This window comes from Narcine bancroftii, chromosome 7 (genome assembly GCF_036971445.1).
Source record: "Narcine bancroftii isolate sNarBan1 chromosome 7, sNarBan1.hap1, whole genome shotgun sequence".
In the NCBI taxonomy this organism is placed as follows: domain Eukaryota; kingdom Metazoa; phylum Chordata; class Chondrichthyes; order Torpediniformes; family Narcinidae; genus Narcine; species Narcine bancroftii.
Genome location: NC_091475.1, coordinates 157131685 through 157159447, shown reverse-complemented (window position 1 = coordinate 157159447; position 27763 = coordinate 157131685). Strand labels below are relative to the sequence as shown.

At 41.2% G+C, this 27763-nt stretch overlaps 1 protein-coding gene and 1 long non-coding RNA gene across 14 annotated transcripts in view; one reads left to right on the top strand and one right to left on the bottom strand.

Moving 5' to 3' along the window:
• LOC138739258 (ankyrin repeat domain-containing protein 42-like) overlaps window positions 1–27763 on the top strand; it is a 75090-nt gene that overhangs the window by 18642 nt on the left and 28685 nt on the right. For 7 of the 9 annotated variants that reach the window (XM_069890969.1, XM_069890968.1, XM_069890970.1 and 4 more), the window contains 4 exons: window positions 7474–7671; window positions 11575–11700; window positions 18426–18531; window positions 20001–20170. In XM_069890969.1, coding sequence (XP_069747070.1) covers window positions 7474–7671; window positions 11575–11700; window positions 18426–18531; window positions 20001–20170 — 600 coding nt within the window. Of the gene's footprint in view, window positions 1–7473; window positions 7672–11574; window positions 11701–18425; window positions 18532–20000; window positions 20171–20289; window positions 22086–27763 lie in introns of those variants that run through there. The other 2 variants (XM_069890974.1, XM_069890971.1) reach the window with 2 other exon arrangements.
• LOC138739260 (uncharacterized) overlaps window positions 1–27763 on the bottom strand; it is a 36827-nt gene that overhangs the window by 8214 nt on the left and 850 nt on the right. Inside the window, exons 1-3 of one of the 5 annotated variants that reach the window (XR_011342133.1) lie at window positions 19895–19966; window positions 17399–17610; window positions 7159–7253 (exon numbers count right to left, since the gene is read on the bottom strand). This is a non-coding gene — a long non-coding RNA (uncharacterized lncRNA). Of the gene's footprint in view, window positions 1–7158; window positions 7296–17398; window positions 17611–18614; window positions 18701–19160; window positions 19280–19894; window positions 19967–27763 lie in introns of those variants that run through there. The other 4 variants (XR_011342130.1, XR_011342129.1, XR_011342132.1 and 1 more) reach the window with 4 other exon arrangements.

The following is a 27763-nucleotide window of genomic DNA, read 5'->3' as shown; positions in this document are numbered from 1 at the left end:
AAAACTTTCTTAACTGGATTAAATTCTCTCCTTCAATAGATTTTGACTCAAATCTGGATTAAAAAAAAATCTTTGCCCCTCCCTAACTCAAAGGTCTGTGTTCTTTAGCTCTTCTCATCGCTAGACCAAGAAGACTCTCTTTACCCTGGTAGTTCAAAAATCTTACCAGGATTGATTGGGGTCTCTGGCTTGGACCTGGTTTTGGTCTCAAAGCTCTATGAGCTCTCTCAATTAAAATCTTATCCTCAAAATGTTCTTCTCCAAATATCTTTGGAATCCATTCTTGAAAAAAACTAATCATATCTTGTCCTTCTTTGCCTTCAGACATTCTCACATTTTTAACATTATTTCTTCTACTATGATTTTACAGACTATCAACTTTCCCCACCAGTTTTTCATTCATAGAGATCAAATTAGTCGTCGTGTCTTCATTCATATTGGTCTTCTCTTCAATGCGTTATACTTCTTCATTAACATCTTGAAATTTATTTCCCAATTTATCAACTCTCTGTGAAACATTATTTATCACCTTTGTCAAATCTGTTTTAACTTGCTTCAGTTAACAGTTTAAAATTATTCTCCAATGCTGCAGAAAGTCCATCTATTTTAGTTTCAATTTTACTCATTTCTTTCTTAAAAATCTTTTCCTTGCCTCTAAATCATTCCTCTTCTAAACTTGACATTTCTTCTTCACTGTCATACTCTTCTGAAGCCTCCTCCACAAGAGAAGTCTCACCTTCTTGTTCAGAAGTCGAAGTGTCACACTGCCCCTTTAAGAAACTCAGTGATTTTTCCCCATTTTTTTCTTCTGTCGCGCGCATGCTCGACTTCTCGCACATGCATGGTACAATTTTAATACTTCCTCCGGCTCCATCTTTTTGGGATGCCGTAAAGAGGGCGGAGGAAGGTCCTTCACCAAGGTCTTCACCGGGTATCCAGAAAAGACTTCAGCGGCCTGTTTCATCAACAAGATAGGTCTGATTTCTCTCCATCTTTTTTTCCATTTTTTTTAATGGTGTTGCTTTTGAAGTCATTTTCTTTTTTGGCCACCTCTCTTTTTCTTCTGTTGATCACTTTAAATTAACTTTAAAATAGTTTTTATTAAATTAACTTTTCTCAATATGATTTTTAAAAATTAATCCCACAGGACTCTATAGGTTGCGTGGTGCATCTCACAGCATCACATGATGTCCCTGACCGTACACTTTCCAACATTATATTGTGGTGGCCCGCAACTGCGGAGATCAGGCCCATACAACGCGCAGTAATAAACAGCGGCATAACTCACTAACGCGACCCCTAGCACAGTGGACCGGCGCGGTTGGAAGCTGGGGGAGTACAAGACCAGCAGCTCTAAAATGGCATTGGCTAGGCTGCCTAGCTAACAGATCTTAACTTCCCACACTGCGAGTGTGTGTGTTTCTTTGTCGCAGATAGCTACAATTGGTGACCTTGATGGTTTAGACTGAATCTTAACCCAGCGATGGATAACGATGCAGCGATCAGCGCAGTTGGCCTCAAGCTCCCAACCTTGTAGATAGTGAGACCCAGCGTGTGGTTTTACCAGACTGAGGCTCAGTTCCAGATTTGGGGCATCACATCTGAGACCACACAGTACTACCATGTGGTCAGCACCCTGGATCCAGAGACTGGAGATAGAGTGGCCAAATTCATCCACAGGCCACCATTGGAAGGCACTTACACTTGCCTTCAAAGAGCTATTGACCAAGACCTTCGGACTCTTGTGGTGAGAGTGAGGAGCACGGCTGCTCCACCTGGATGGGCTAGGGGACAGATCCCTGTCAGCGCTTATAAATGAGATGCTGGCCCTCCTGGGTGAACACAAACCTGGCATCATGTTCACGCAGGCATTCTTGGAGCAGCTGCCTGAGGATATCCAACTGCTCCTGGCTGATGCAGATTTCAGCGATCCCTGGAAAGTCGCAGCCCAGGCAGACATTCTGTGGAAGCAAAAACAGAAGTGCTCGGCTCCTATGAGGCTTGTCAAGAAGTCTCGCAACCAGACCAAGGATGGCCTGGGAAAGGAGTGGCAGGTAAGAGGCAGGGACCAGTCCAAGGAGAGATGGTGTTTCTACTACCAAACATGGGGCACCGAGGCCTGCCAATGCCAGTCACCCTGTGAGTTCTAGGGAAATGATAAGGCCAGCTGTTGCAGATGGCCACGGTGGCTGACCATCGAGGGAGCCTCCTGTACGTATGGGACCGCCTGTCCAGAAGACTTCTTGGTGGATACTGGAGCAGTGGTCAGTGTGATGCCCTCGAGAGGGTTGGACACTAGTTGTACGCAAGTGGGCCCCACTTTGAGGGCTGCCAACAATAGCAGCATATGGACCTATGGCATACGTAGGGCTGAGCTGAAGTCAGAGGCAGTCACTTCTCGAGGGAGTTCATGCTGGCCACAGTGGAACAACCACTCCTCAGCGTGGACTTCCTCCAGGCTCACAACCTCCTAGTGGACCTTAAGGGCAAGAAACCTGTACACACAGAGACCTTCCAAACCTTGGCACTGAGGGGCACCAGGCTTCCGGCACTGCACCTGGACTCTGTCTACAACTCGGATGACAAGTTCTCCAAGGTGCTAGCCGAGTTCCCGGCAATCCTTTCCTCTCAGTTCATGGTGGAGATGCCCCGTCACGGTGTCAGACATCACATCCTTACCAAGGGTCCACTGTTCATGCAAGGGTGAGACGATTTCCTCCTCCGACTGGCCAAGGAGTTCCACTAGCTCGAGGAGTTAGGCATCATTCGGTGGTTGGACAGTCCATGGGCTTCTCCTCTACACATGGTACCTAAAACATTTGGGGGCTGAAGACCATGTGGCGACAATCGCTGGCTCAAGAGGCTACCACTCCGGATCGTTACCATGTGCCACATATCCAGGACTTCACGGAAACCTGCATGGAGCGACAGTCTTCTTCAAATTGGATCTGGTGTGAGGGTACCACCAAATTTCAGTGCACCCTGACAACATCCCCAAGACTGCCATCACTCCATTCTGGCTGTTCAAGTTCCTGATGATGCCATTTGGGCTCAAGAACGTGACACAGACCTTCTAGAGACTGATGGATGCAGTGGGCAGAGACCTGGTCAGCACCATTGTCTACTTGGATGACAATCTGGCAGGAACATCTACAACACCTCTGAAATCTCAACAATCGCATACATGAGTTCGGCTTTACCATCAACCTGGCTAAATGCCATTTCGGACTAAGCACAATTGACTTCCTGGGGCCACAGGATTACCAAAGATGGGGGAACACCCTACCCAGCAAAGTGGAGGCCAACCGCAGCTTTCCGAGGCCCAGTACGACCAAAGGACTACAGGAGTTCGTGGGGATGATCAACTTTTATCACAGGTTCATTCCTGTAGCTGCTTGAGTGAAGTGTCCACTTTTCACCCTGATGGTGAAGGACTTGACCTGCGACGACGATTCCACACGAATGTTCATGGAAGCGAAGGAAGCCCTGTCTAACACTGCACTCTTGGGCCACCCCAGATCAGATGCATCCATAGCCCTCACGGTCGATACCTCATGAGCAGCGATTGGTGGAGTTCTGGAGCAGCAGATAGAAGGATGTTGGCATTGCTAGTTTTCTACAGAATGCATCTGCGGCCCCTGGATCTAAAGTACGGTGCTTTCAACAGAGTTACTGGTGCTCTACTTAGCCATCCACCACTACCGGTACTTACTCAAGGGAAGGGTTTTCATGGACCACAAGCCACTGACGTTCGCCCTGGCTAAGATCTTCGATCCCTGTTTGGCCCGCCAGGAGAGACACTTGTCTTGCGTCTCGGAGTATACCACCGATGTGAGGCACATCGTGGGAAAAGAGAACGTGGTTGTGGATGCCTTGTCAAGACAGCATCCACTTTCTGGCCAACAGACTGGACTTCGTGGCGCTGGTGAAGGTACAGCAGCAGGACAACGTGATACCTCAGAACAGGACCGCCATCACTGGGATGCAGCTTCAGGACATCCCAGTCGGCACAGGTAACACTACCCTCCTGTGCCACATGGCCACTGGGCAGGTTTGACCTATTGTCTCGACGGCATGGAGGTGACCAGTTTTTGACTCCATCCACGGGCTGGCAGATACATTGATCAGGACTACCGTCCAGTTGGTGGCCAGCAAGTATGCGTGTCATATCAGTGCGTGGGCCAAGATGTGCATGCAGTGCCAAGCAGCCAAGGTACAGCAGCATACCAGGGTCCCCCCGCAGCCTTTCAAGCCAACAGAATGAAGGTTTGACCACATTCCGTGGACATAGGGTTTCCACTACCTGTTCAGGGTGGTCGATGGCTTCACCCGGTAGCCAGAAGTAATTCCCCTGGCCGAGACATCCACCAGGTCCTGTGCCAGAGCATTCCTCTTCTCCTGGGTAGCAAGGTTCGGACTATCACGCCACATAACCTCTGACACAGATGTACAATTCACCTCCAGTCTATGGACTGACGTTGCCAACCTGTGGGGCACTCAGCTACACCACACAACAGCATACCGCCCGCAGTCTAACAGGCTTGTTGAGCGCTTTCACAGGCACCTCAAGGCCGCCCTTATAACCAGACTCAAGGGTCCCAAATGGGTGGATGAACTGCTGTGGGCACTGCTGGGCATTCGTACAGCACCAAAAGAAGACCTCTGCACGTCCTCTGCTGAGCTCGTCTACAGAGCTCCACTCATGATCCCCGGGGATTTTGTTCCACCAGCCAGAGGTCAGCAGGAGGATACAACCACCTTCCTGGACAGACTGCGTGGAAAGGTCGATAACCTGTCTCCGACCCCACCCTCCAGACACAGACAAGCCAAGTTCAACATCTCCAAAGGTCTCAAAGACTGTGAGAATGTGTTCATGCGCAGATGGCCACAATTGTCCACTGCTACAGAAGCCCTACGAAGGCTCCTTCTGAGCTGTCTGGATCAATGAGGACACCTTTGAACTGGACATCGGTGGCAAACGAGAGATTTTCACCACAGACAGGCTCAAGCCGGCACACACAGACCTGACACAACTCATGGAGATGCCAGCACCTCAATGCAGAGGCAGACTGCCAAAGACATTGGAGAATGCATCCATGGGCACTATGAACTGTAGCACTGGTTCAGGTGGTGGGGGGGGGGGGGGGGGGGAGGAGTCATGTGGCGGCACGCATCCACGGAGAGATCGGTAATAAACAGTGGCATAACTCACTAACGCAGCCCCTAGCATAGAGAACTGGCATGGTTGGAAGCTGGGGCAGTACAACATCAGCAGCCCTAAAACGGCACTGGCCATGCTGCCCAGCTAACAGAGCTTAACATCCCACACTGAGTGTGTGTGTATTTCTTCGTAAAAGACACTACAACATTTCATTTGCCACTTCTTTGCCCATTCTCCTAATCTATCTGTCTCTCTGTAGCCTCTTTGTTTCCTCATCACTACTTTCCACTCCTTCTATCTTTTTATCATCTGCAAACTTAGCAAAAAAGCAATTTAATCAGTAATCCAAATCATTAACATACAACCTTAAAAGAAGTGACCCCAATATCGACCCCTGGTACTGATAACTGCGAGTCAACCAGAATAGAATCCCTTTATTCTCACTGTTTCCTGCTGATCAGTCAATATCTAGTATCTTTCCTGTGATTCCATGAGCTCTCATCTTGTTAAGCAGCCTCATGTATGGCATATTGTGGAAGACAAAGGCCAAAGGAAGTTCACTAGTTCTTCGCAATAGTTCCATGTGATCATTTTGCCTTTGAGAGAGTGATGAGTTTAATACCTCATCCAAAGGATGCCATGTCTGACAGCCCACTACTCTTTCAGTACTACACTGAAATATTGTCCTGTATGTTGTGATTAGGTGTCCAGAATTGCATTTGGTCCTCTGACTTTAGGGTTACAACAGCTGTTGACTGAGACACAGCCCAAGTCTGGGAATGTGCTGAATTTCCTCTACCTACATAGGTTGATAACTGTCTTTTCTAGCTCTTTGGTTTGTGATCAGATTGTCATCTTGGAAGTGACTGCATTAAGAAAAGGGATTCATCCAGGTCCTTCTCAGCTTCGAGGTGGAGAGCAGGGATTACTCACTCCAGTGGGTATTGGTTTTCAACCATTCATTTTTTTTTATGGGAAGGAATTTACTCCACTACAGTGGAGAAAAATATCTGCTATAGTGGCTTTGCATCGCAAGGCTGGCTTTCTATTTGATTCGATATTCAAATGTGTTGGAGAAACTCAGCAGCTAACACCTAAAAAAAAGGTGGATGAAATCTCCAGAACTCTTGTGGATCAGAATAAGTCACAAAATTCAGTGTTTTGTGGCAGCCTCACAGTGCCAACATCCTTATAAACCACCCTTACAACAATAAATTAAAAAAACAAAAGAGTGGACGAAAAGTAAGGCAGTATCTTTGGTTCATTGATTATTCTGGAATCTGATGGCAGCAGAGTCCTGTTATTAGCTTCATATCTGGAGCTGGCCTTGATGCTAATGCTAAGGTATCTGCCTGCACGTTGCCCTCTTTGTCTTGACAGTTATTAGTGTGCAAAGTCGGGACAAAAAGTTATGGAGTTTCAGATGAACTCAAAACTTCTTCAATTGAGTTGATTAACTCAATCAATGTGCAAGTGCCCATGAAAACTGCTGTTCCATTCTTACATGTTTGAAGACCTATAGACTACTTTACCAATGTTTTTCTTTTTCCTTTACTATTCCTAATCTATACTCAGATGGATTCAATGTTCTGATCCTTAGACCTTCTATTGCCTCTTGCTATCACCCTTATCTCATCCTTAATTAAGAGTATGACTTCACCTCTCTTGTTGCTCCTTCCTAATTAACCGATAATTAGTTCCTAACCATCTCCACCTGGCAACCACATTTCTGTAATGGCCACGAAATAATATCCTTTTGAACTGATTGGTGCCACAAGTTCATTGACCACACTGATGCATCCATTCAATGGTGCACCTGCAGAAGTTTTTGAGGGACAAGGGGTATGTGCCACATTTCCAAAAACTCACTTTGCAAATCTCCTTTTAAACTTCACCTCTCTCATGTTAAACTGATGCCCTTTAATATTTGACATCTCCCCTATGAGAAAAGGACTCTATCTATGCCACTTGTATACTTTTATCAGGTTGCTCCTCACCTCTGACGCTTCAGTGAAAACCATTCCAGTTTGTTCAACTTTCTCTTCTCTCTCCTTGGGCCTTCACATCCTTCTTGAAAGGTGGTGACCAAATTCTGATAATGGCAGGAAAGAATTGTGATCTCTTACTTGTTAATCTTTTTTATCAACAGGAGAGAAAAGAAAATGTGAACAGAGTGGTATATGCCTATTTTTCACACTTTTCACACTTTAAATATGATATAAAAATATTTGTACAATAAGCTATTTGAGCAATTGTAAAGGCAGGAATGATATGCAATTGTAATGTATTTTTCCTCATCCTTTTAATTGTAGCACATCTCGCAGCAATGGAGGGGCATCTTCACTGCTTTAAGTTTCTAGTCCGTCAAGGAATCAGCATTACGAATGTATTGACATCAAGGAATGACCAAGGTGAAACTCCAAGTGATCTTGCAAAGAGATTCTACAAGGACAGCATAGCACAGTACATTGCAGCTGTGGAACATGAACGGGATCACCTAGATCAAGAAAGTAGGCAAAAACAAATGTGATAATAGGAAAAAGGGGGTTGCATGCAGAGGTGCAGGGCGAGAGGAAGTGCTTGTGGAAGTGCAGGACGGGGGGGGGGGGTGCTTGCGGAGGTGCGGGACGAGGGGGTGTGGTTGCAGAGGTGAAGGACGGGGGGAAGAGTACAAGTGGAGTTGCAGGACTTGTCAGTGGGGTGTGGGAGGAGTGCATGCGGAGATGCAGGACAATGTTTTTTTAAATTATTTTTTTTATTTTTCACACTGAACCATGTCAACCAAAATATGTACAAACGTATTTCATTAAATTTACACAGTGGTCTTTTCTCCCCTTTTTTCCCCACCCACTTTCCCACCCCCCTCCAATACCCATAAATATTCAACATATACAATACAATAAAACTATAAAACAATATTTTCACACAAAGGAAAATAAACCAGAAAAATGTGTCATCTATTTATTACACACTGAATCTAGTCGTTTTGTCTTATAATTTTCATTCTCATTTTAGGGGAGCTCTCTCTGATATGTTTCATGTATGGTTCCCAAATTTGTTCAAACATTGTGACTTTATTTTTTAAATTATGTTATTTTTTTCCAATGGAATACATTTATTCATTTCCATGTACCATTGCTGTATACTCATGCTCTCTTCCATTTTCCAAGTTGACATTATACATTTTTTGGCTATCGCTAAGGCGATCATAATGAATTTCTTTTGCATTTTATCCAATTTGAGGCCTAATTCTCTACTTCTTATGTTACTTCAAATAAATATCTCTGTGGTTTTTTTTGGTATGTTATTTTTTGTAATTTTATTTAGTATCTGATTTAATTCTTCCCAAAACATATTTACTTTTGTACATGCCCAAGTTGCATGTACTGTTGTTCCCATTTCCTTTTTACAGCAAAAACATCTATCTGATAATGTTGAATCCCATTTTTTAAATTTTTGAGGAGTAATATATACCCTGTGTAACCAATTATACTTGTATCATGTGTTTATTGTATTCTTCATAGTTCCAGAACATAACTTTTCTATCCTTCATTTTTTTATCTTTATGTTTAGATCCTTTTCCCACTTCTGCTTAGGTTATAGTTTATTTCATTTTCCTTATCTTGCAGCTTAATGTACATGTTGGTTATAAATCTTTTGATTATCATTGTGTCTGTAATCACATATTCAAAGCTGCTTCATTCAGGTGTTTCCCAATTTATCCTTTAAATACGCTTTCAATTGATGATATGCAAACATTGTACCATGAGTTATTCCATATTTGTACTTCAACTGTTCAAATGTTAATAAATTATTTTCCAAAACACAATTTTCTATTCTTTTGATTCCTTTTCTCTCCCATTCTCTAAAGGAAAGGTTGTCTATTGTAAAAGGGATTGGCGGATTTTGCGTCAATAGTAATTTTGGTATTTGATAATACGTTTTTTTCTTTTCTAATTGGATCTTCTTCCATGTATTAAGTAAATGATGCAGTACTGGTGAGTTTTTATATTGCACCAGCTTTTTATCCCACTTATAAAATATATGTTCCGGTACTTTTTCCCCTATTTTATCTAGTTCTGTCTTAGTCCAGTCTGGTCTTTCCCTTGTCTGGTAAAAATCTGATAAATACCTCAATTATGCGGCTCTATAATAATTTCTAAAATTTGGTAACTGTAAACCACCTTGATTATACCTCTGTGTTAATTTATCTTATGCTACCCTTGGATTCCTCCCTTTCCACAAGAATTTCCTTATTATTCTCTTTAGTTCCTTAAATCATTTTTGTGTTAAGGGAATTGGTAATGTTTGAAATAAGTATTGTATCCTTGGGAACACGTTCATTTTAATGCAGTTTACCCTCCCTATCAACGTTAGCGGTAATTCTTTCCAATGTTCTAAGTCTTCCTGCAATTTCTTTATTAGTGGCTGATAATTTAGTTTGTACAAGTGGCTTAAGTTATTATCTAACCTGATCCCTAGGTATCGGATTGCTTGTGCTTGCCATTTAAATGGTGATTCTTTTTTAAGTTCTGTATAGTCTGCGTTACTCATTGGCATCACTTCACTTTTATTTGCATTGATCTTGTACCCTGATATTTCTTCATGTTCCTTCAATTTCTTATGTGATTCTTTTACTGATACTTCTGGTTCTGTTAGGTATACTATGATGTCATCTGCAAATAAGCTTATTTTATACTCCTTCTCCTTTATTTTTATCCCTTTTATTTTATTTTCTATTCTTATCAGTTAAGTATGACTGGATGTTTTAATAAAAATTTGTAACCTTTTTTTCATTTAGTTGATTTCGCTGTATTAAATTCCTTCCTCCTCTTTAAGAGTTCAAAACTTATGTCTGGGTAAAAGAAATATTTTTTGACCCTTGTATTCCAATGGTTTATTATCTTCTCTAATTTTATTCCTTGCCCGTTCCAGTATACTTTCTCTTGTCGTCTATCTCAAAAATTTTACTAAGATGGATCTTGGTTTTTGATGTGTCTGTGGTTTCGGAGGTAATGCACTGTGTGCCCTTTCTATTTCCATTTCTTCCTGCATTTCTGTCATTCCCAGGACCTTCGGGATCCATCCTTTTATAAATTCCTTCATGTCTTCTTCACCCTCCTTCAGGCCCACTATTTTTGTTGTTTTGCCTACTATAATTTTCCAACATATCAATTTTCTGAGATAACAACTCTTGTGTCTCTTTAATTTTTTTGCCGCTTTCTTCCAATTTTTCTCTTAAGTCATTCACTTCCATTTCTACAGTCGTTTCCCGCTCTTCCACATTCTCTATTCTTTTCCCTATTTCTACTTGTGCACTTGTGTTTGACTCAGAGAACCATTCTTGTAGTGCACTGGCTGGTGGGTCGCGACTCTGTGGGGCAGGTACTGACCTCGAGGGTCGGGCACTCCTCGTCACCACAGCGTCCTGTTCCTTCCTGCAGTTAAATCCTTCTTCTCCGGTGACTTTTAAACTTTTTTTCCAGCTGTTCTTACTTTCTCCTTCTTGGAAGCCATCTTCTTTCTCTTCTCTGTATCTTTATCTTCTATTTCTTGTACTCTATTTCTGTAATACTTTGCTTTTTCCTATTTTCCTGGAGAGGGCTGGTTTTCCCGACCGGCCACTACTGCATCACGTGACTCCTCCCGGTGCAGGACAAGGTTGAGTATAAGCGTATACAGAGCCGTTGTCATACCCACACTCCTGTTCGGCTCCAAATCATGGGTCCTCTACCGGCATCACCTACGGTTCTTAGAACGCTTCCACCAGCGTTGTCTCTGCTTCATCCTCAACATTCATTGGAGCGACTTCATCCCTAACATCGAAGTACTCGAGATGACAGAGACCGACAGCATTGAATCCACGCTGTTGAAGATCCAACTGCGCTGGGTAGGTCACGTCTCCAGAATGGAGGACCATCGCCTTCCCAAGATCGTGTTATATGGCGAGCTCTCCACTGGCCACCGTGACAGAGGTGCACCAAAGAAGAGGTACAAGGACTGCCTAAAGAAATCTCTTGGTGCCTGCCACATTTACCACCGCCAGTGGGCTGATATCGCCTCAAACCGTGCATCTTGGCGCCTCACTGTTCGGCGGGCAGCAACCTCCTTTGAAGAAGACCGCAGAGCCCACCTCACTGACAAAAGACAAAGGAGGAAAAACCCAACACCCAACCCCAACCCACCAATTTTCCCCTGCAACCGTGTCTGCCTGTCCCACATCGGACTTGTCAGCCACAATCGAGCCTGCAGCTGACGTGGACTTTTACCCCCTCCATAAATCTTCGTCCGCGAAGCCAAGCCAAAGATGTATACTGATTCTGTGTAAAGCGAATTATAACAAAAAGTTATTGTTATGTGGGGACCCTGTAATTTTCTGAAATGTTTAAAATCATATTTCTTGTCATTCTTAGATCTTGCATTTCCAGCTCATGTAAGTGCTTTCAAAGGAGATCTTGAGACACTGCAACAGCTAGTGGAATCCGGAGTGATAAACATCAATGAACGAGATGATAAAGGTTCTACACCCATGCATAAAGGTCAGCCACCTTCCTTTTCACAACATCAGTTGTCAGCAAAATATTAAGTGCTGATGGGCAAAGGGGTCTGCCAACTGAAATATTAAATTGCATACTACCCACAGTTCAATGAAATAATATGAAGAAGGCTGAGGTTGGTTGAAATGGAAATTTTCCCTCTGATTCAAAACACTTGCTTTTCCAATTTTGAATTTTGGGCTTGGGGCCCTTCATGAAATGCCTACATTTTCCTCATACCTTAACAAAGGGCTCAAGCCCAAAATGTTGGTATGTATCTTTATCTTTGCTATATAAAGTATGCTGTTTGACCTGTTTCTCCAGCATTGTTTTTACCTCATTCATGGTGTCTTCAGACTTTAATGTTTTACTTTTGAATTTTGGGGATATTGTTAAGGAAGAAATAGTATTGAGAGCAAATGCAAAATCACCAGAAATACATTCCTATAAACTTGTGCATTTTACTTTTCTCCTTTGTATCTTGTGATTAGTGTAGGAAGGTATTGTTAAAGGATAATAGCTGCTTTGAACTTATTGAATAGTGGGGTAGGTATGTGGGACTGAGTGGTCTGTCTACTTTTTCCTGTTTCTGTTCCTAATTGATTTTTAGAACACTAACTCTTGTTTATAAAGCTCTATCTCTGTATTCTCCCCCCACCGCCCCCCCCCACCTTTAACCTATATAGATCTTCAAAGATGCATATCCTCATCTAAAGTTATACATCCTCAAATTTAACCTTGTGTTAATTAGTAAAAAGTATTCTAGTTAAAAAAAAGTGTAGAATTCGTTCAAGATTTTTCAATCGGGCAGTGAAGAAAATCTTTATCAGTAATTGGCACCATGAAAAATTAAAAATATAAAAAAAATTTTAAACTAGCAATTTTGCAATACTGTAACACCATCCTTACTGCAAGAGGGATAGATGGGGCAGAATTTGTCAGGTGTGTCCAAGAATTCCTGACATAGTATGTGGACAAGCCAACTAGAGGAGAGGTTATACTGAGTCCAGTACAGATTTGGTTCCAGAACTCACATTGTAAATATAAATTATTGTAAGTCAGAGTCTACCTGTATTGGTAGTATTCTGCCTTGCACCCACACCTGCCAGGAGGCCGACATCTTTCTCCGCTCCTGCCAGAAGGCTGATGTCCCTATCCGCTCCTGTCGGAAGGCCAACGTTCCCACTGCTGCTGGGAGGCTGAGATGGCACCTCGCAACTTATGTTGTGATTTGGAATGCATGTACAGATTGCCGATGGCCCCTCTCCCTCTTCAATCGCTCTCCCTCCCCAGCGACGGCAATCTCACATCAAATTTTTAAAAATAGCAGTGGGTCCATCAAAGCACATTTCCTTGACGTCACGACAAGAAGAGCGTTGAAATTATGCCTTCAACTTTAAAGAGCCCAAGCTCTGGTGTTCTCTTTCAAGTTTTCTGTACATCTTTTAAAACACTTCCTAAACATTCTCCAGCTGCTCATTTTAGTCTTTCATTGACCATCCTCTTTGGTGTTAATATATTTTAAAAAAATGCTCCTGCAAACTGTTTTGGACATTTTTGGGGGGGGGGGGAGTGGGGTTGATTTTAATTACAAGCCATCACTGAGTTTCAGCTCAGGTTGGAGCTCTGGAGGTCAGAAACAAGAAGCAAGAATTTACTATTTAATTAGACCTTATTAGTGTTGAACATTCCCGAAATGGTATAGATTGTTTGCTAATTTTAAGGTATATGCTTTATTTCTTTGGCTTGGCTTCGCGGACGAAGATTTATGGAGGGGTAATGTCCACGTCAGCTGCAGGCTCGTTTGTGGCTGACAAGTCCGATGCGGGACAGGCAGACACGGTTGCAGCGGTTGCTAGGGAAAATTGGTTGGTTGGGGTTGGGTGTTGAGTTTTTCCTCCTTTGTCTTTTGTCAGTGAGGTGGGCTCTGCGGTCTTTTTCAAAGGAGGTTGCTGCCCGCCAAACTGTGAGGCACCAAGATGCACGGTTTAAGGCGATATCAGCCCACTGGCGGTGGTCAATGTGGCAGGCACCAAGAGCTTTCTTTAGGCAGTCCTTGTACTTCTTCTTTGGTGCTCTTCTGTCTCGGTGGCCAGTGAAGAGCTCGCCATATAACACGATCTTGGGAAGGCGATGGTCCTCCATTCTGGAGACGTGACCTACCCAGCGCAGTTTGATCTTCAGCAGCGTGGATTCGATGCTGTCAGCCTCTGCCATCTCGAGTACTTCGATGTTGGAGATGAAGCGGAGACAACGCTGGTGGAAGCGTTCTAGGAGCCGTAGGTGATGCCGGTAGAGGACCCATGATTCGGAGCCGAACAGGAGTGTGGGTATGACAACGGCTCTGTATACGCTAATCTTTGTGAGGTTTTTCAGTTGGTTGTTTTCCAGACTCTTGTGTAGTCTTTCAAAGGCGCTATTTGCCTTGGCGAGTCTGTTGTCTATCTCGTTGTCGATCCTTGCATCCGATGAAATGGTGCAGCTGAGGTAGGTAAACTGGTTGACCATTTTGAGTTTTGTGTGCCCGATGGAGATGTGGGGGGGCTGGTAGTCATGGTGTGGAGCTGGCTGATGGAGGACCTCAGTTTTCTTCAGGCTGACTTCCAGGCCCCCCAAAGTTCCTCAACATGGTTATCTAACTGCATGAAAACCAACAAGGTCGGGTCAGATACAGCAATGATCTCTCTGAACCCTTCTCCATTAACAATGGCGTGAAGCAAGGCTGTGTTCTCTCACCAACCCTCTTTTCAATCTTCTTCAGCATGATGCTGAAACAAGCCATGAAAGACCTCAACAATGAAGACGCTGTTTACATCCGGAACCGCACGGATGGCAGTCTCTTCTATCTGAGGCGCCTGCAAGCTCACACCAAGACACAAGAGCAACTTGTCCGTGAACTACTCTTTGAAGACGATGCCGCTTTAGTTGCCCATTCAGAGCCAGCTCTTCAGCGCTTGACGTCCTGTTTTATATGCTTTCAGTGGCATTATAAATGGAGTTATTGGTTCAACAGAGTATGTTACAGCAAAGTACAGTCTTCAGCCCATGATGTTGTACAAACCTACTTAACAAACTAAACCTTCCTATCCTCATACCCATAACCCTTTATTTTTCTTGTATACACATGCTTGCGCAGGAGTCTTTTAAATGTCCCTATTGTACCAATTTCCACCACCACCCCAGCAATGAATTCCAGGCACCCAGTACTCTACAAAATAAATCTAACCACTGACATCTCCCATAAACTTTCCTCCCCACACCTTGTACAGATGTCTTCTGGTAGTAGCTACTCTCGCTCTGGGAAAAGATGATGGATGGCCACCCTATCTCATAATCTTGTTGAGCACTGTAAAGTCACCTCTCATCTTCCTTCACACCAAATTGAAAAGCTCTGTTAACCTTGCCTCATAAAACATGTTTTCCAAACCAAGCAACGTCCTGTTCAATCTCCTCTGCACCCTCTCCATAGCTCCCATAGTCTTCCTGTAATAAGGTGACCAGAATGAAACACAATGTTCCAAGTGAGCTGCAACTATCTCACAACTCTTGAACTCAATCCTCAACTAATGAAGACCAACATATCATAAGGCTTCTTTTCTTTTTAATATATTTTTATTAATTTGAAATATTACATGTCATTAATAGAACAAAAAGTAGTCATTAATCTTAATGCGTTAACATACAGAATATGAACCATAAGATAATTATGCAGTGCAATATATACATTGTTCATATTAATAATTAAAAAAAAAACTAATTAGAGGAGCTTCAGTTCATATTCTATTATTAGAATATGATTCTGATAAGATACCTATATAAAATAATCTATGTATTAAGAAAAAGAAAGCAAAAAGAAAAAGCATGGGAAGAAAAATGGAAAAAGAAACCCCCCCCCCCCCATACTAATCCTACCCCTCCCACTAAACACGGTCAACAGCAAAGTAAAAGGGGAAAATGAGCCAGGAACAAAGTTTTGGCCTCCACGCATTGAGCAAATAGCACCCAGAGCATTCAAGCCTGTATAATCAAATTATGATAGTAATCCATGAATGGACCCCATAATTTGTCAAATTGAATCATAGTTTCTTTAATAGTATATGTAATTTTCTCCAAGCTCAAACAAGACATGATATCTTGTACCCAACACTTGTGTCGGTGGTAGACTATCTTTCCATTTAAACACAATTGCTCGACTGGATATCAACAAAGAAAAAGCTGCAACTGTTCTTTGAGGTAGGTTCAAGGAAATATTTTCTTTTTGAGAATAGCCAAACAAAGAAATACAATAACAAGGATCTGTCTTGATCCTAAGAATCTCTGAAACCGTCTAGAAAAAATAATCCTCAAATCCTTTAAATTTTGGGCACTCCCAAAACATGAACCAGTGATGCCTCATGAATTCTAGATCTGTCACATATTGGATCCATTTCAGAATAAAAATGGGATAACAGTGTATTCTATATATCACTTTGAATTGCAATAGACAATGTCATGCACAAAATCAAATCAAGAGTATCCCAATCTTCATCTGAAATAGAGAAATTCAAATCTCTTTCCCATTCCCTCCTAATTGCATTTCCTGAACCCATTTTTAGATCCATCAGATTTTCATAAATGGTAGCTATCAAGCAGCCATAATGAAGTTTTATATCAAAGTAAATCCAGAACATCGGTTTTGGGAACTTGGGGAAAATTAGAAAGTTTAGATCGAGCACCATAAGCCTTCTTAACTACCCTATCAACATGCAAGGCTACTTTGAGAGATCTATCGATTTGCTAGGTGACGCTGCTGCCCCGAGATACCCAGTGCCACCTTGGCCTCCCAGCAGCAGCGAGGATGTCGACCTTCCGACAGAAGAGGATAGGGACATCAGCCTTCTGGCAGGAGCGGAGAGGGACGTCGACCGCCTGGCAGGTGTGGGTACAAGGCAGAATACTACCTGTACAGGTAGTCCCCGATATAATAATTTATACTTACGATGGGAGTTCTGGAACCAAACCTGTACTAGACTCAGTATGAGCTCTCTTCTAGTTGGCTTGTCCACATACTATGTCAGGAATTCTTGGACACACCTGACAAATTCTGCCCCATCTATCCCTCTTGCAGTAAGGATGGTGTTACAGTATAGCAAAATTGCTAGTTTTGAATTTTTTAAATATTTTTAGTTTTTCATGGTGCCAATTACTGATAAAACCTTTCTTCACTGCCCAATTGAAAAATCTTGAAAGAATTCTGCACATTTTTTTTACTAAAATACTTTTTGCGAATTAACTGAGGCTTAAGTGCATAAATATATTATATAGTAGAGTGTACTGAGAATTAGTATGTGACCAATGCATAAATTCATCTGAAAATGTGAGTAAAGCAATATCAATCAGAGAACCATGACAGTGATTCCATTCTCTCAAGACAGCAGGAATGACTGCTTCACCTTTCAATCTTACTCCACCATGTAATACAATTGTAGCTGGTCTGACTGAAATTTCAGCCGCTTTAAAATTTTTAGATTGGGCTGTTTTAGATTTTCCTTGTGTGGGAATATTGAGGAAGTGAGAGAATTAAAATGTTTTTTTTTAGACATACAGTAAAGTTACAGGCCATTTTTGGTCACGAGCCCATGCTGCCCAATTAACTGACAACCCCTGGTATGTTTCGAATGGTGGGAGGAAACCAGAGCCCCCGGGGAAAATCCATACATACACACATAGGGTGACCGTGCAAACTCCTTATAGACAGCGCAGAATTCGAACCCAAGTCCTGGTTGCTGGCGTTGTTAATGGCACTGAGCCAACTGCTACGCCAACTGTGCCTCCTCCAACCATATCAGCAGCAATCTTCCATCCACTTGATAATCGCCTATCTTCCTTGTGATACTCTCCGATTTAATTCAAGGCAGAGAATCATTCAAATACCTTGAAAAAAACATTAAATAATATTCATATTTAAAATAATCATTTTGCTAAAGAGAGAAAGGATCTATCACAGTAAATACCCAACTTTGTTGAAGGAATGTAATGTACAGTAGCCAGATTACTACTGATACAAAGTCATCAATGTAGATTATAAATATTTGAGATCCCAACACTATGCATCTCACCTTGTGCAGTTACCTTTGTAGTTTATCAAGTGCCTTTTGGAAATTTGAATACACAACAAACAGGGAGAACCAGTAGGTTCTTAACATCCCTGAAGAAGTCTAGAAAAATTGTCAAACAAAATTTTCTTTCACCAAACCATGATGGCTCTGCTTGATTGCTTTGTGATTTTTCTCAATGTCTTGCCATTATCTCCTTGAAGAATTTCAGCATTTCCCATTATTTACAATGATAAATGCTTGGACCACTGGGCTGCTCAGTAAGTAGGTTTATTGGGATCATTCCGATTTAGCTGACAGTATCATATAATTACCACAATATTTTAGCTTGTATATCAGGCATCTTTTCAGCTACATTAGAAAATGGCTTTAAAATAAGCACCAGGCAACAGCAAATACAACCCTATTTTAAATCCACCTTTTTCCTGATTTCTTTCAAAATCTGTCCTCATCTGGAGATTGTGAACTTCAAGTTGCTTTGCTGTTGATGTACCAAAATGCAGTAAGGATGAGAGAGCTACTATGTTGAAAGCAATATAGCCAAGCTTGCATACAATTGAATTCCACCCGCCCCCCTCCCTTACCAGCTAGATTAAAATGTTTGTGGCTGACATTTGTGCTTACGATTCTTAGCTGCTGGGCAAGGACACCTTGGCTGCCTGCAGTGGCTTATAGAAATGGGAGGAGATCACCATATCACAAATGATGGTGGAGAGACACCGATGGATGTGGCAAAGAGGTAATGACGACACAAAGTTCTGGATGCATTCAGCTGGTCAGCAGCATTTTTGGAGTAAACAGAGTTAATGTTGGGTCACTGACCTTTCATCAAAGTTTGGAGAGATTAGAGGGAGGTGAAAATTGTTCAGTGAAAACTATCATTTGTACAAAGTGGCTTGCTCTGGAGACGATACCTTGGAATAAAAAGTAGAAAAACAAATGAAGCTATATGTGATTGGACATGTCAATCTCATATTACCGGTTTTCTCTGAAAACCTATGGCTACTTGATGAGACTCCTGGAGAACTAAAAAATGTGCCATATAGAAAAAATATAAAACTGTAAGAGAGTTGTCCCTCCGTTTCATTAAACAAGTAAATTTTAAGGGAGCAATATGACACTGGGATTCAGAAATGGAAATGTGTGAGGCTTTCACTATTACCCAACATGTGATCAGTGGAGACAATATTGGTCAAACCAATGGTCATAAGTCATGTACAGCATGGAAATGGCTAGCTTGAGTCAGTGTTCTAAGCAACTATTTGCACTAACACTACATTAATCAATTTTTAAAATTTTTTCTACAATCTCATCAGCTTTCTGCCCCCCACCTCCCACCTACATTGTAGGGGAAATTTACCAACCAACCTGGATGACTTTGGGATGTGGGAGCACCCAGAGGAAACCCACTCAACCATTGCAGGGATGTGCAAACTTCACACAGGTAGCACATGAGGTCAGGATTGAACCAAATCTCTGGTGTTGTGAGGCAGCTGCTCCAGTAGCTAGATCACCAAGGTGTCCTGTGTTACCCCATTGTGACTGTGCTGAGCATAATTATGCTCTGCACCCCAGATTTTTTTTAATGTACTGGCAGATAGAATGGGCACTATACTGGTTTCCAGAGGAAACCCTTCCCCATTTCCCCTCCAGATAGCCATTTACAGCTCATCACGGACAGGAAAATTAAGGCTCGTTGTTTTGCACTGGGAATCTTGGCCGATGGCCTGTTGGTCTCGCCATGAGATGTGGTGGCCTGGATGAAGTCAATGGATGAAACAGCTGAGGTTACACAGTGATCTGTTCATTAAGTGGTTTTGTTTATGTGATGCAAATTGCCATCCCCTCCAAGTCTTCTGATATAGATAGAACTATTTGTGGATTTATCACCAAATCTATTTTAAAAGCATTCATAGTAAACTACTCTTATGAAATGTCAGTTCAACCTGATATGGAGATAAATAGAGTTGTCCCACATCTCAGATTTTTATTTCGTGAAAATAAATCCCTAAATATTTTGAAGAGCTAGCTCAAAATAAAAACTTATTATGCATCTATCAAGCTATTCATCATCTTTATTCTAAAAATGTATATATAATGACCTTTATTTTGTAGTCAGACACAGGTTTACTGCAGATGACTAGGTGAATTTCTATTCTTTTTGGGACTAATTCACTGCAAACTAACCACTTGATGTGTAAAATCTAGATTTTCCCAGTTAGCTGCTGTTAAACTCCTCGGAGGAGGCACAGATGATGTCTCAGGTGAAGAGCTGAATAAAGATAGTCCCAATTTCTTCGACCATCTTGGTATTGAAAGAAGTACACATAATCCAGACAGCATGAACCAGAGTCCTGCTCAGAAAAGGGAAGCTAGAAGTAAGTTAATGTTCTCTGTGTGCTTTATATCAACCATTATCAATGGGGGCCACACCAAATTTAAGGGCTGCCACAGACTAAAATCATAAAATATTTTTTATTTTTTATGTAATTGGTAGGAGAGCAGCACGGAAGAAACCAACTGAAGGACTGCTTCACAGGGAATGGGCCCATAAACTATAGGCAAATATAGCTTGAAAAGGCTACTTTACTTTATGTGCAAATTTGCAAAGTACATTGCAAACATAACACAAAGAGTTACTGTTCTGTCCAAACCATAGCTAATATCTAATAATTTTGTTTTCCAAAGTGCAATGAAGAGATTGGCAGTAACTAAAATGTGACATGACCAGGGAGAAAATACGTGTATGTACCATATTTTTACGCATATAATGTACAAACCAGGTAAAGCACTGACCCCCCCCCCCACCCCGTGCATTAGATAAATATGCATATTATAGAAGAATTTTTTTGCATGTTGAAATAAAGTGCACAATTTATAGAGGGCATGAGAAAGTAATAGCAGCAATGAAACTGCACACAATTTATAGTGGGTGTGGGAAGGTAATAGTGGAAAGAAAACAACATGCATAATTTATAGCAAACATGGGAAAGGTAATAGTGGCATTGAAACAATGCACACAATTTATAGCGGGTGTGGGAAAGTAGTAGTGGCAACAAAACAACGTGTATAATCTATAGTGGGCATGGGAAAGTAATAACGCCAATGAATCAATGCACACAATTTATAGTGGGCATGGAAAAGTTATAGCGGCAAAATGAAACATGCATACAATTTACAGATGAATGTGGGAATTGGGTACATACAAAATGGCAAAATTCAAAATTTTGATCTTGATAGTCTCAGGAATACCTCTGGCCTGAGAGGCATGGTATTCCGAGAAGCAGGATATTCTGGCTAGGGCACAGCACCTGATAAATGTTAATTGCCCAGACCTGTTCCCTGAGGGAGGAGATTAACATATCAAGTGCCTCTGAGACAACATTAGGATGATTCTGCCCTATAACATCAGTTTAATTATCCTCATTACATCAAATCAAACCATAAATCTTTCAATTGCACACCACCTTTAACAAGATAAGGCTTTTAAAATTCATGACAGAATTAAAATCCTGCTTAAATCTTAAGCCTGTCTTTGATTTATTTAATTGATTCCTTCTATCCTTGCAAATAACTACTACATCACTTTCCTCTCAATCCTCTCCAAAGCTTATTAATGTGTAGCAGGTGGATATCATCTATATAATGGGCAATTGACACCTCTGGGGGAAGTTGAATGGGTTCTAATTCACAGGAGATTAAATGTGGCAGAGAGTGGGACTATGGAATGTATTTTGCCTCCTGTCCTAAGTAAATGCAAATTGCTCTCGTGAGTTGGAATGTAATGTACTACACCCGCGTTGTATATGCATGTTGTACTATACGAGAATACATAGTTTAAGATTTTCTGCATGTGCATTATATGAGTGAAAATATGGTAATTATTTGGTCACCTTTGCATCAAAGGCACCTCCACAGCCACCTCTACCTTTTTTGCCTTTGATTCTGAGCTGACTTCAGCAACACCCAGTTCAGTGTTCTACAGAGCAGACTCCCAGATGATGATGGCCTTGTTTATGTTTATTCATTCTTGTAATTTGAACAGCATCCGCAAGCCCAGCTTTTATTTCTTGTCTCTAATTCTCCTGGACTTGGGTGTCTTGTTCAGGCATTTTGGAATGAACTTAAGTCATCCATATTGTGGTGAGGCTGGAGTCTTCAGTGATGAACCAAATAACAGCAGCTTCAATGATTTTGTGGTTAATAGTAGTTTTTTTTCTTCCAGACATTTAATTAACTGAATTTAAACTCTCCAGCTGCCATATGTAATTTGAATTCTTTCTACCATCAGCTTTAATCCATTTTTGTGGGTTACTAGTGTAGTGAATTAAAAGTTAATGTCTGCATAAATGCTTTGATGTCTGCTGCATGGTGCATGTTTGTTTTTATTTTTAAAAAGAAAAATATAAGGGTTACACCAGCATCATGTAATATGCAGTGACATTAATCTGATACTGTGCTAATTTTTTTTCTGCAGTGATAAATTCAATTAGTGACAATCAAGTTTGTAAGGGTCGTGCAATGGATTTGTGTTAATCTTTAAAGTTAAAATCTTTAATTATAAAATATATATTTCTTAGTAAAGTAAGTTACAGAGATAAAAATACTTCTAGTGGTGGAATTGTGAGCTGGATACAGGGTCACACACAGGTCACAGCACATTTGCAGAAACACCATTGCTATAAGAGAAAGAGTTTAGTTGGTGTCCTAGCATCTGAAAAACAGAACCATAATGCAACAGCAATGGGTCTTAATTATTCAAGAACAAGGGAGTGTTTGCTTTATTAAAAATCTGAAGTATTCAAGTACTCGAGAAGAACTACTGAAGGAGCCCACCTGTTCAAACAAAAACAGGTTTTTGCTTATGGTTATCGGACTTCCCAGAATTGTAAACCACTTAAGCCACTTGGAACAGAGATGAGGTCAGAAGTTGTTATGGATATGGTTTTGAAGAAAGGCATGAGGTTTTGCAGAATTGAAACTAAAACTGTGGTGATGTTATGTCACATGATGTCAGAGAATTATATACTGAAGGCAGAGAGACATTTTGAATGAGAAGACTGAAGACATTGAAGATTGAACTTCCTGTGAAAAGACAGGATTGAAGCAGTAATCTCTAGAAAGAGAGGGAGAGGCTGTTCTGTATTGTATTATTCTTATCATAGGAGGTACACAACATAAGTGGCTTTTAAATAAGTAAGACCACTTTTGACTACTCTTAAGAGAACCAGCCTTATTTGTATCCAGAAGATGATCACTCCAGTTTGAAGACTATCTCTTTGAAAGACAGCTCAACAAGACTTGTGAGTTCGAAGAGATCTGAAGATATAATGTTTAATATAGTGCTTCATACTTCTGAATTGCAATTTAAAAGGATCCTCAAATTCAATAAGATGTTTGAAACTGGACATTAAAATGGACCTTTTCCAGAATAAAGTTTAAACTATAATGGTTTGAATATAATCACACAGACACAAAGGTTCACACATGCACACAATTGAGCAACCTGTTCCCCTATGAAGAACAGCTGAATTGAGTAAGGCTGTAGTTATTAGTGTTGCTAGTCAGACCAAGCCATTGATTCAACTAGATGTTGAATCAGGATTATCTTCCAGCGATTCAGAGGGACAAAAGGATGAAGATTACAATGTTATGTTATTAATAGTCCAATAAAAAATATTTTGAATTTACCAGTGTTTGGTGAATTTTCATTGCTGTTCCTTTGTTAGTACTAATAAGATTTTATTAGTTCATAATAAAATTGGGGGTTTGTACACAATTATACCAAAAATTGGAACTTAATGAGAGTTTATTTGATCAATTAATATTTGATTCGTTCGAGTAAAAATCTCTTTGAAAGCTAATTAAAAGACTTGTGTGTGAGGATAAACAATAGCTCTGGGTTTTGATAAATGTTTGTCAATGCCAATCTGTGTAGATTTGAAAGTGGAGAATTGATTAAAATCTTCAAAAATTGCAGATGATTATGTTTTAAACCTCAAAACTGAGTGTGGGCCTAGTGAAACTTTCAAAATGTGACTTGATAATTTTTGGGCATCACCAATCTTTGCAGATGGGCAGAAGAGGAAGAAGAATGAGGTGTTTAATATTAATCTAAAGTTGTAATGGATGGAGTTAGGAAAATATAGATTTGAGGAAGAGAGAATTAGGAGAGAAATTTTAAAAAAATTTGAGGAGTCAGAAAAGCAAAAGGAATTTGAGAGAGAACAAAACCAGTTTGAGGTAGAGTTGGAGAAACTTAGAGCTGAGGAAGCCAGAAAACAAAGGGAGTTTGAGAGAGAAATGGAGACTGGGAAACATTCTGAAGAATTTACAGATGATTATGCTTTAAACCCAAGTCTTAAATTAAAGCTAAGTGAAACTTTTAAAAAGGGACAAAATTTTGCTACATTTGCAGATGAGGATCATAATGTGAAATTTGTGCCCAAAATATCTTTTTAAAAGGGTAACAAGAAATACAAAAATAAGGTAGAAAATAAAAGGGGAAAGCCTTTTGATCCATTTTACAGTTACTGTTGAAAGCTGGTCATGTGGTAGTTTTCTGGTTCGAATGGGACCCACAGATTAAGAACCAGACCAAAGTTGAGGTACAAAGCACACATTTATTTCGGGGATGCAAATGGGACAACAGGGTCAATATGCTAGGCAAACCTCTACACACATAATCTTTCTTTTTTTTCTTTGGCTTGGCTTCGCGGACGAAGATTTATGGAGGGGGGTAAAAAGTCCACGTCAGCTGCAGGCTCGTTTGTGGCTGACAAGTCCGATGCGGGACAGGCAGACACGATTGCAGCGGTTGCAAGGGAAAATTGGTTGGTTGGGGTTGGGTGTTGGGTTTTTCCTCCTTTGCCTTTTGTCAGTGAGGTGGGCTCTGCGGTCTTCTTCAAAGGAGGTTGCTGCCCGCCAAACTGTGAGGCGCCAAGATGCACGGTTTGAGGCGTTATCAGCCCACTGGCGGTGGTCAATGTGGCAGGCACCAAGAGATTTCTTTAGGCAGTCCTTGTACCTTTTCTTTGGTGCACCTCTGTCACGGTGGCCGGTGGAGAGCTCGCCATATAACACGATCTTGGGAAGGCGATGGTCCTCCATTCTGGAGACGTGACCCATCCAGCGCAGCTGGATCTTCAGCAGCGTGGACTCGATGCTGTCGACCTCTGCCATCTCGAGTACTTCGACGTTAGGGGTGTAAGCGCTCCAATGGATGTTGAGGATGGAGCGGAGACAACGCTGGTGGAAGCGTTCTAGGAGCCGTAGGTGGTGCCGGTAGAGGACCCATGATTCGGAGCCGAACAGGAGTGTGGGTATGACAACGGCTCTGTATACGCTTATCTTTGTGAGGTTTTTCAGTTGGTTGTTTTTCCAGACTCTTTTGTGTAGTCTTCCAAAGGCACTATTTGCCTTGGCGACTCTGTTGTCTATCTCATTGTCGATCCTTGCATCTGATGAAATGGTGCAGCTGAGATAGGTAAACTGGTTGACCGTTTTGAGTTTTGTGTGCCCGATGGAGATGTGGGGGGACTGGTAGTCATGGTGGGGAGCTGGCTGATGGAGGACCTCAGTTTTCTTCAGGCTGACTTCCAGGCATAATACATAAGGGGTAAATATACACTTTGGATAATGAGGGAGGAACTGACAGAAGACGGGGAAATTACATGGACAAACACAAGGTGATACTACATGCCCTCACCCCTTGACCAGTAGAGACATGACTTTTGCTACCTGACCTCGTAACTCACCCCTACCCAGTGTGAAAGGTGCTACTTATGTGCCATGAGGAGTCTAAAGAGGCAGAACAAAGGAGCACATGGTCCTTTATAGTTCTGCAGGCAGTACTGGGGTGGAGGGGGGGGGGCAATCACTCAGGGCAGGCTGGGCCCTGTTGGCTGCTGTGGCCAATGGCTTGAAGCCAAGTGTAGGGGTCAGCCAAGGTGATTCACGTGGGCCAATTGAGTGAAGGTCAGGGCTGAGTCTGGGCATGCTGTCTGGACTGCAGCACCTGGTGATTTAGGTGGGCCAATCGCAAGGGTCACCTTGATTGTTTGGGGTGAGCCTTTGACCTTGATTGTCAGGCAGTGTGTCCTCCGAACAGGAGCGCAGCAGCGCCACCAGATGGTGGATGCTGCCTGCCCATTATAGATAGCGAACTGTTTTTCCTTGAAGGAGAAGAAAGAAAGAAAGAAATAGCAGCACTAGATGCTGGTATTCAAAGAGATAAAACACATGGAAGTTTTTTTTTAAAAAGGGTCTGGAATTGTTGGTAAAATTAGGAAGTAATTTGAATATTTTGTCAGAGGGTAAAGTTTCATTAGAAGAGGGATCATCACAGGTAATGGTAAAAATACTCAGAGATAATCAGCCACTTGTGTTAGACAGTGCTTTGAAGTTTAGTGATAAGATGGCCACAAGTGAAATAAATTTGATTAGAGGTTTAGGGGTGTGATTCGGAGTCTATACTTTTGCACAAAATAATGTTGAAATCAGAATTAGTTAATGGACTTGTTAAAATAGGGATCAGATCAAGTTTACCAGTAGATGGTATTTTGTTGTAATTAGGAAATGATTTGGCAAAGGATAAAGTTGTTCCTGGAGGGAAGTTAACATATAAGCCAGTCATTTATGAAATAAAGACAGATTTAGATATATATGTGGCGTGTGGAGTAATGAGGATGATGGAGAAAAAGCTTGCCAGTGAAAACAGTGATGTACAAAATTATTTAAAATTATTTAAAAGGTCGGAAGTCTGTGAAAAGGATTTGTCATTATCCAGAGTAAAATTAAAAGACAGAATGGAGATACAGATCTTGCTGAAGTTAGAAATAAAGCACTCTCTGATGAGGTAATTAAGGAAGTGCCAGTTGTATAATATTGTAATGAGGATTTATTGATGAGAAAATGAAGATTACTTATTGTTGACCCTGCAAGTGAAGAATGGGCAGTTGTTCACCAGGTTGTAGTTTGTAAAGATTATAGGGATGAAATTTTGACTTTAGCCCATAGCACACCCTTAGGTGGGGATTTTGGGGTAAAAAAAAGTACCTATAAAATTATGAAACAATTTTATTGGTCTAATTTAAGAAAAGATGTTAAGACATTTTGTAGGACCTGTCACACTTGTCAAATTGTGGGGTAACCTAATAAGGGTCCACCTGTTACACTTTTAAAACCTATTCCTTTTTCCAAAGTAAATGTGGATTGTGTTAGTCCATTAACCAAACAAAAGTTGAAAATGAAAAATTGTTGATTATTATATGTGCAGCTTCCAGGTTTCCTGAAGCAATGCCACTTAGGAATATTAAAGCAAAAACTGTGCCTGGAGCTCTGGTGAAAATTTTCACTTTGTTTGATTTGCCTAAAGAAATACAATCAGATCAGGCAACCAATTTTATGTCAGGTGTATTTCAGCAGTTAGTTTATAAATTGGGAGCTAAACAAATTACATCTGAATATCACTCAGAATCTCAGGAAGCTTTGGAGAGGTTCCAATTTGATAAAAGTCTAGGATGACAGAAAAGCAATAAAGAGAAATTTTAAACTAGGGATAAAATGTTAATTCTGTTCCCAATATATTCTAATCTTCTCAGAATTTTAGGATTTATGAGATAAAATCTAAGGTAAATGAAGTTAATTATGTGGTTAAAACACCTGATAGGTGATGTAAAACACAGAATCGCCATGTCAACATGTTAAAACATTACTTTGAGAATTTGGATGTTAGCCCGAAACAGGATTCACCAGAGGTATTGGTTGTGAGTAAAACCGAAAGGGTTGAGGATCATTAAACAATGCAAGCTGACTATTGTGAGAGTCATTTTAAAGAGAAGTTGTTTGATAAACTTTTGAAAGCTAAGAGTGGATTTCATCATCCTGACGTGAGTTATATGTTGTTGGCCAAGGAAAATTGAAGCCTGTTCAGATTAAAGTTCAGATAATTTCTGAATTTCCTATACCCA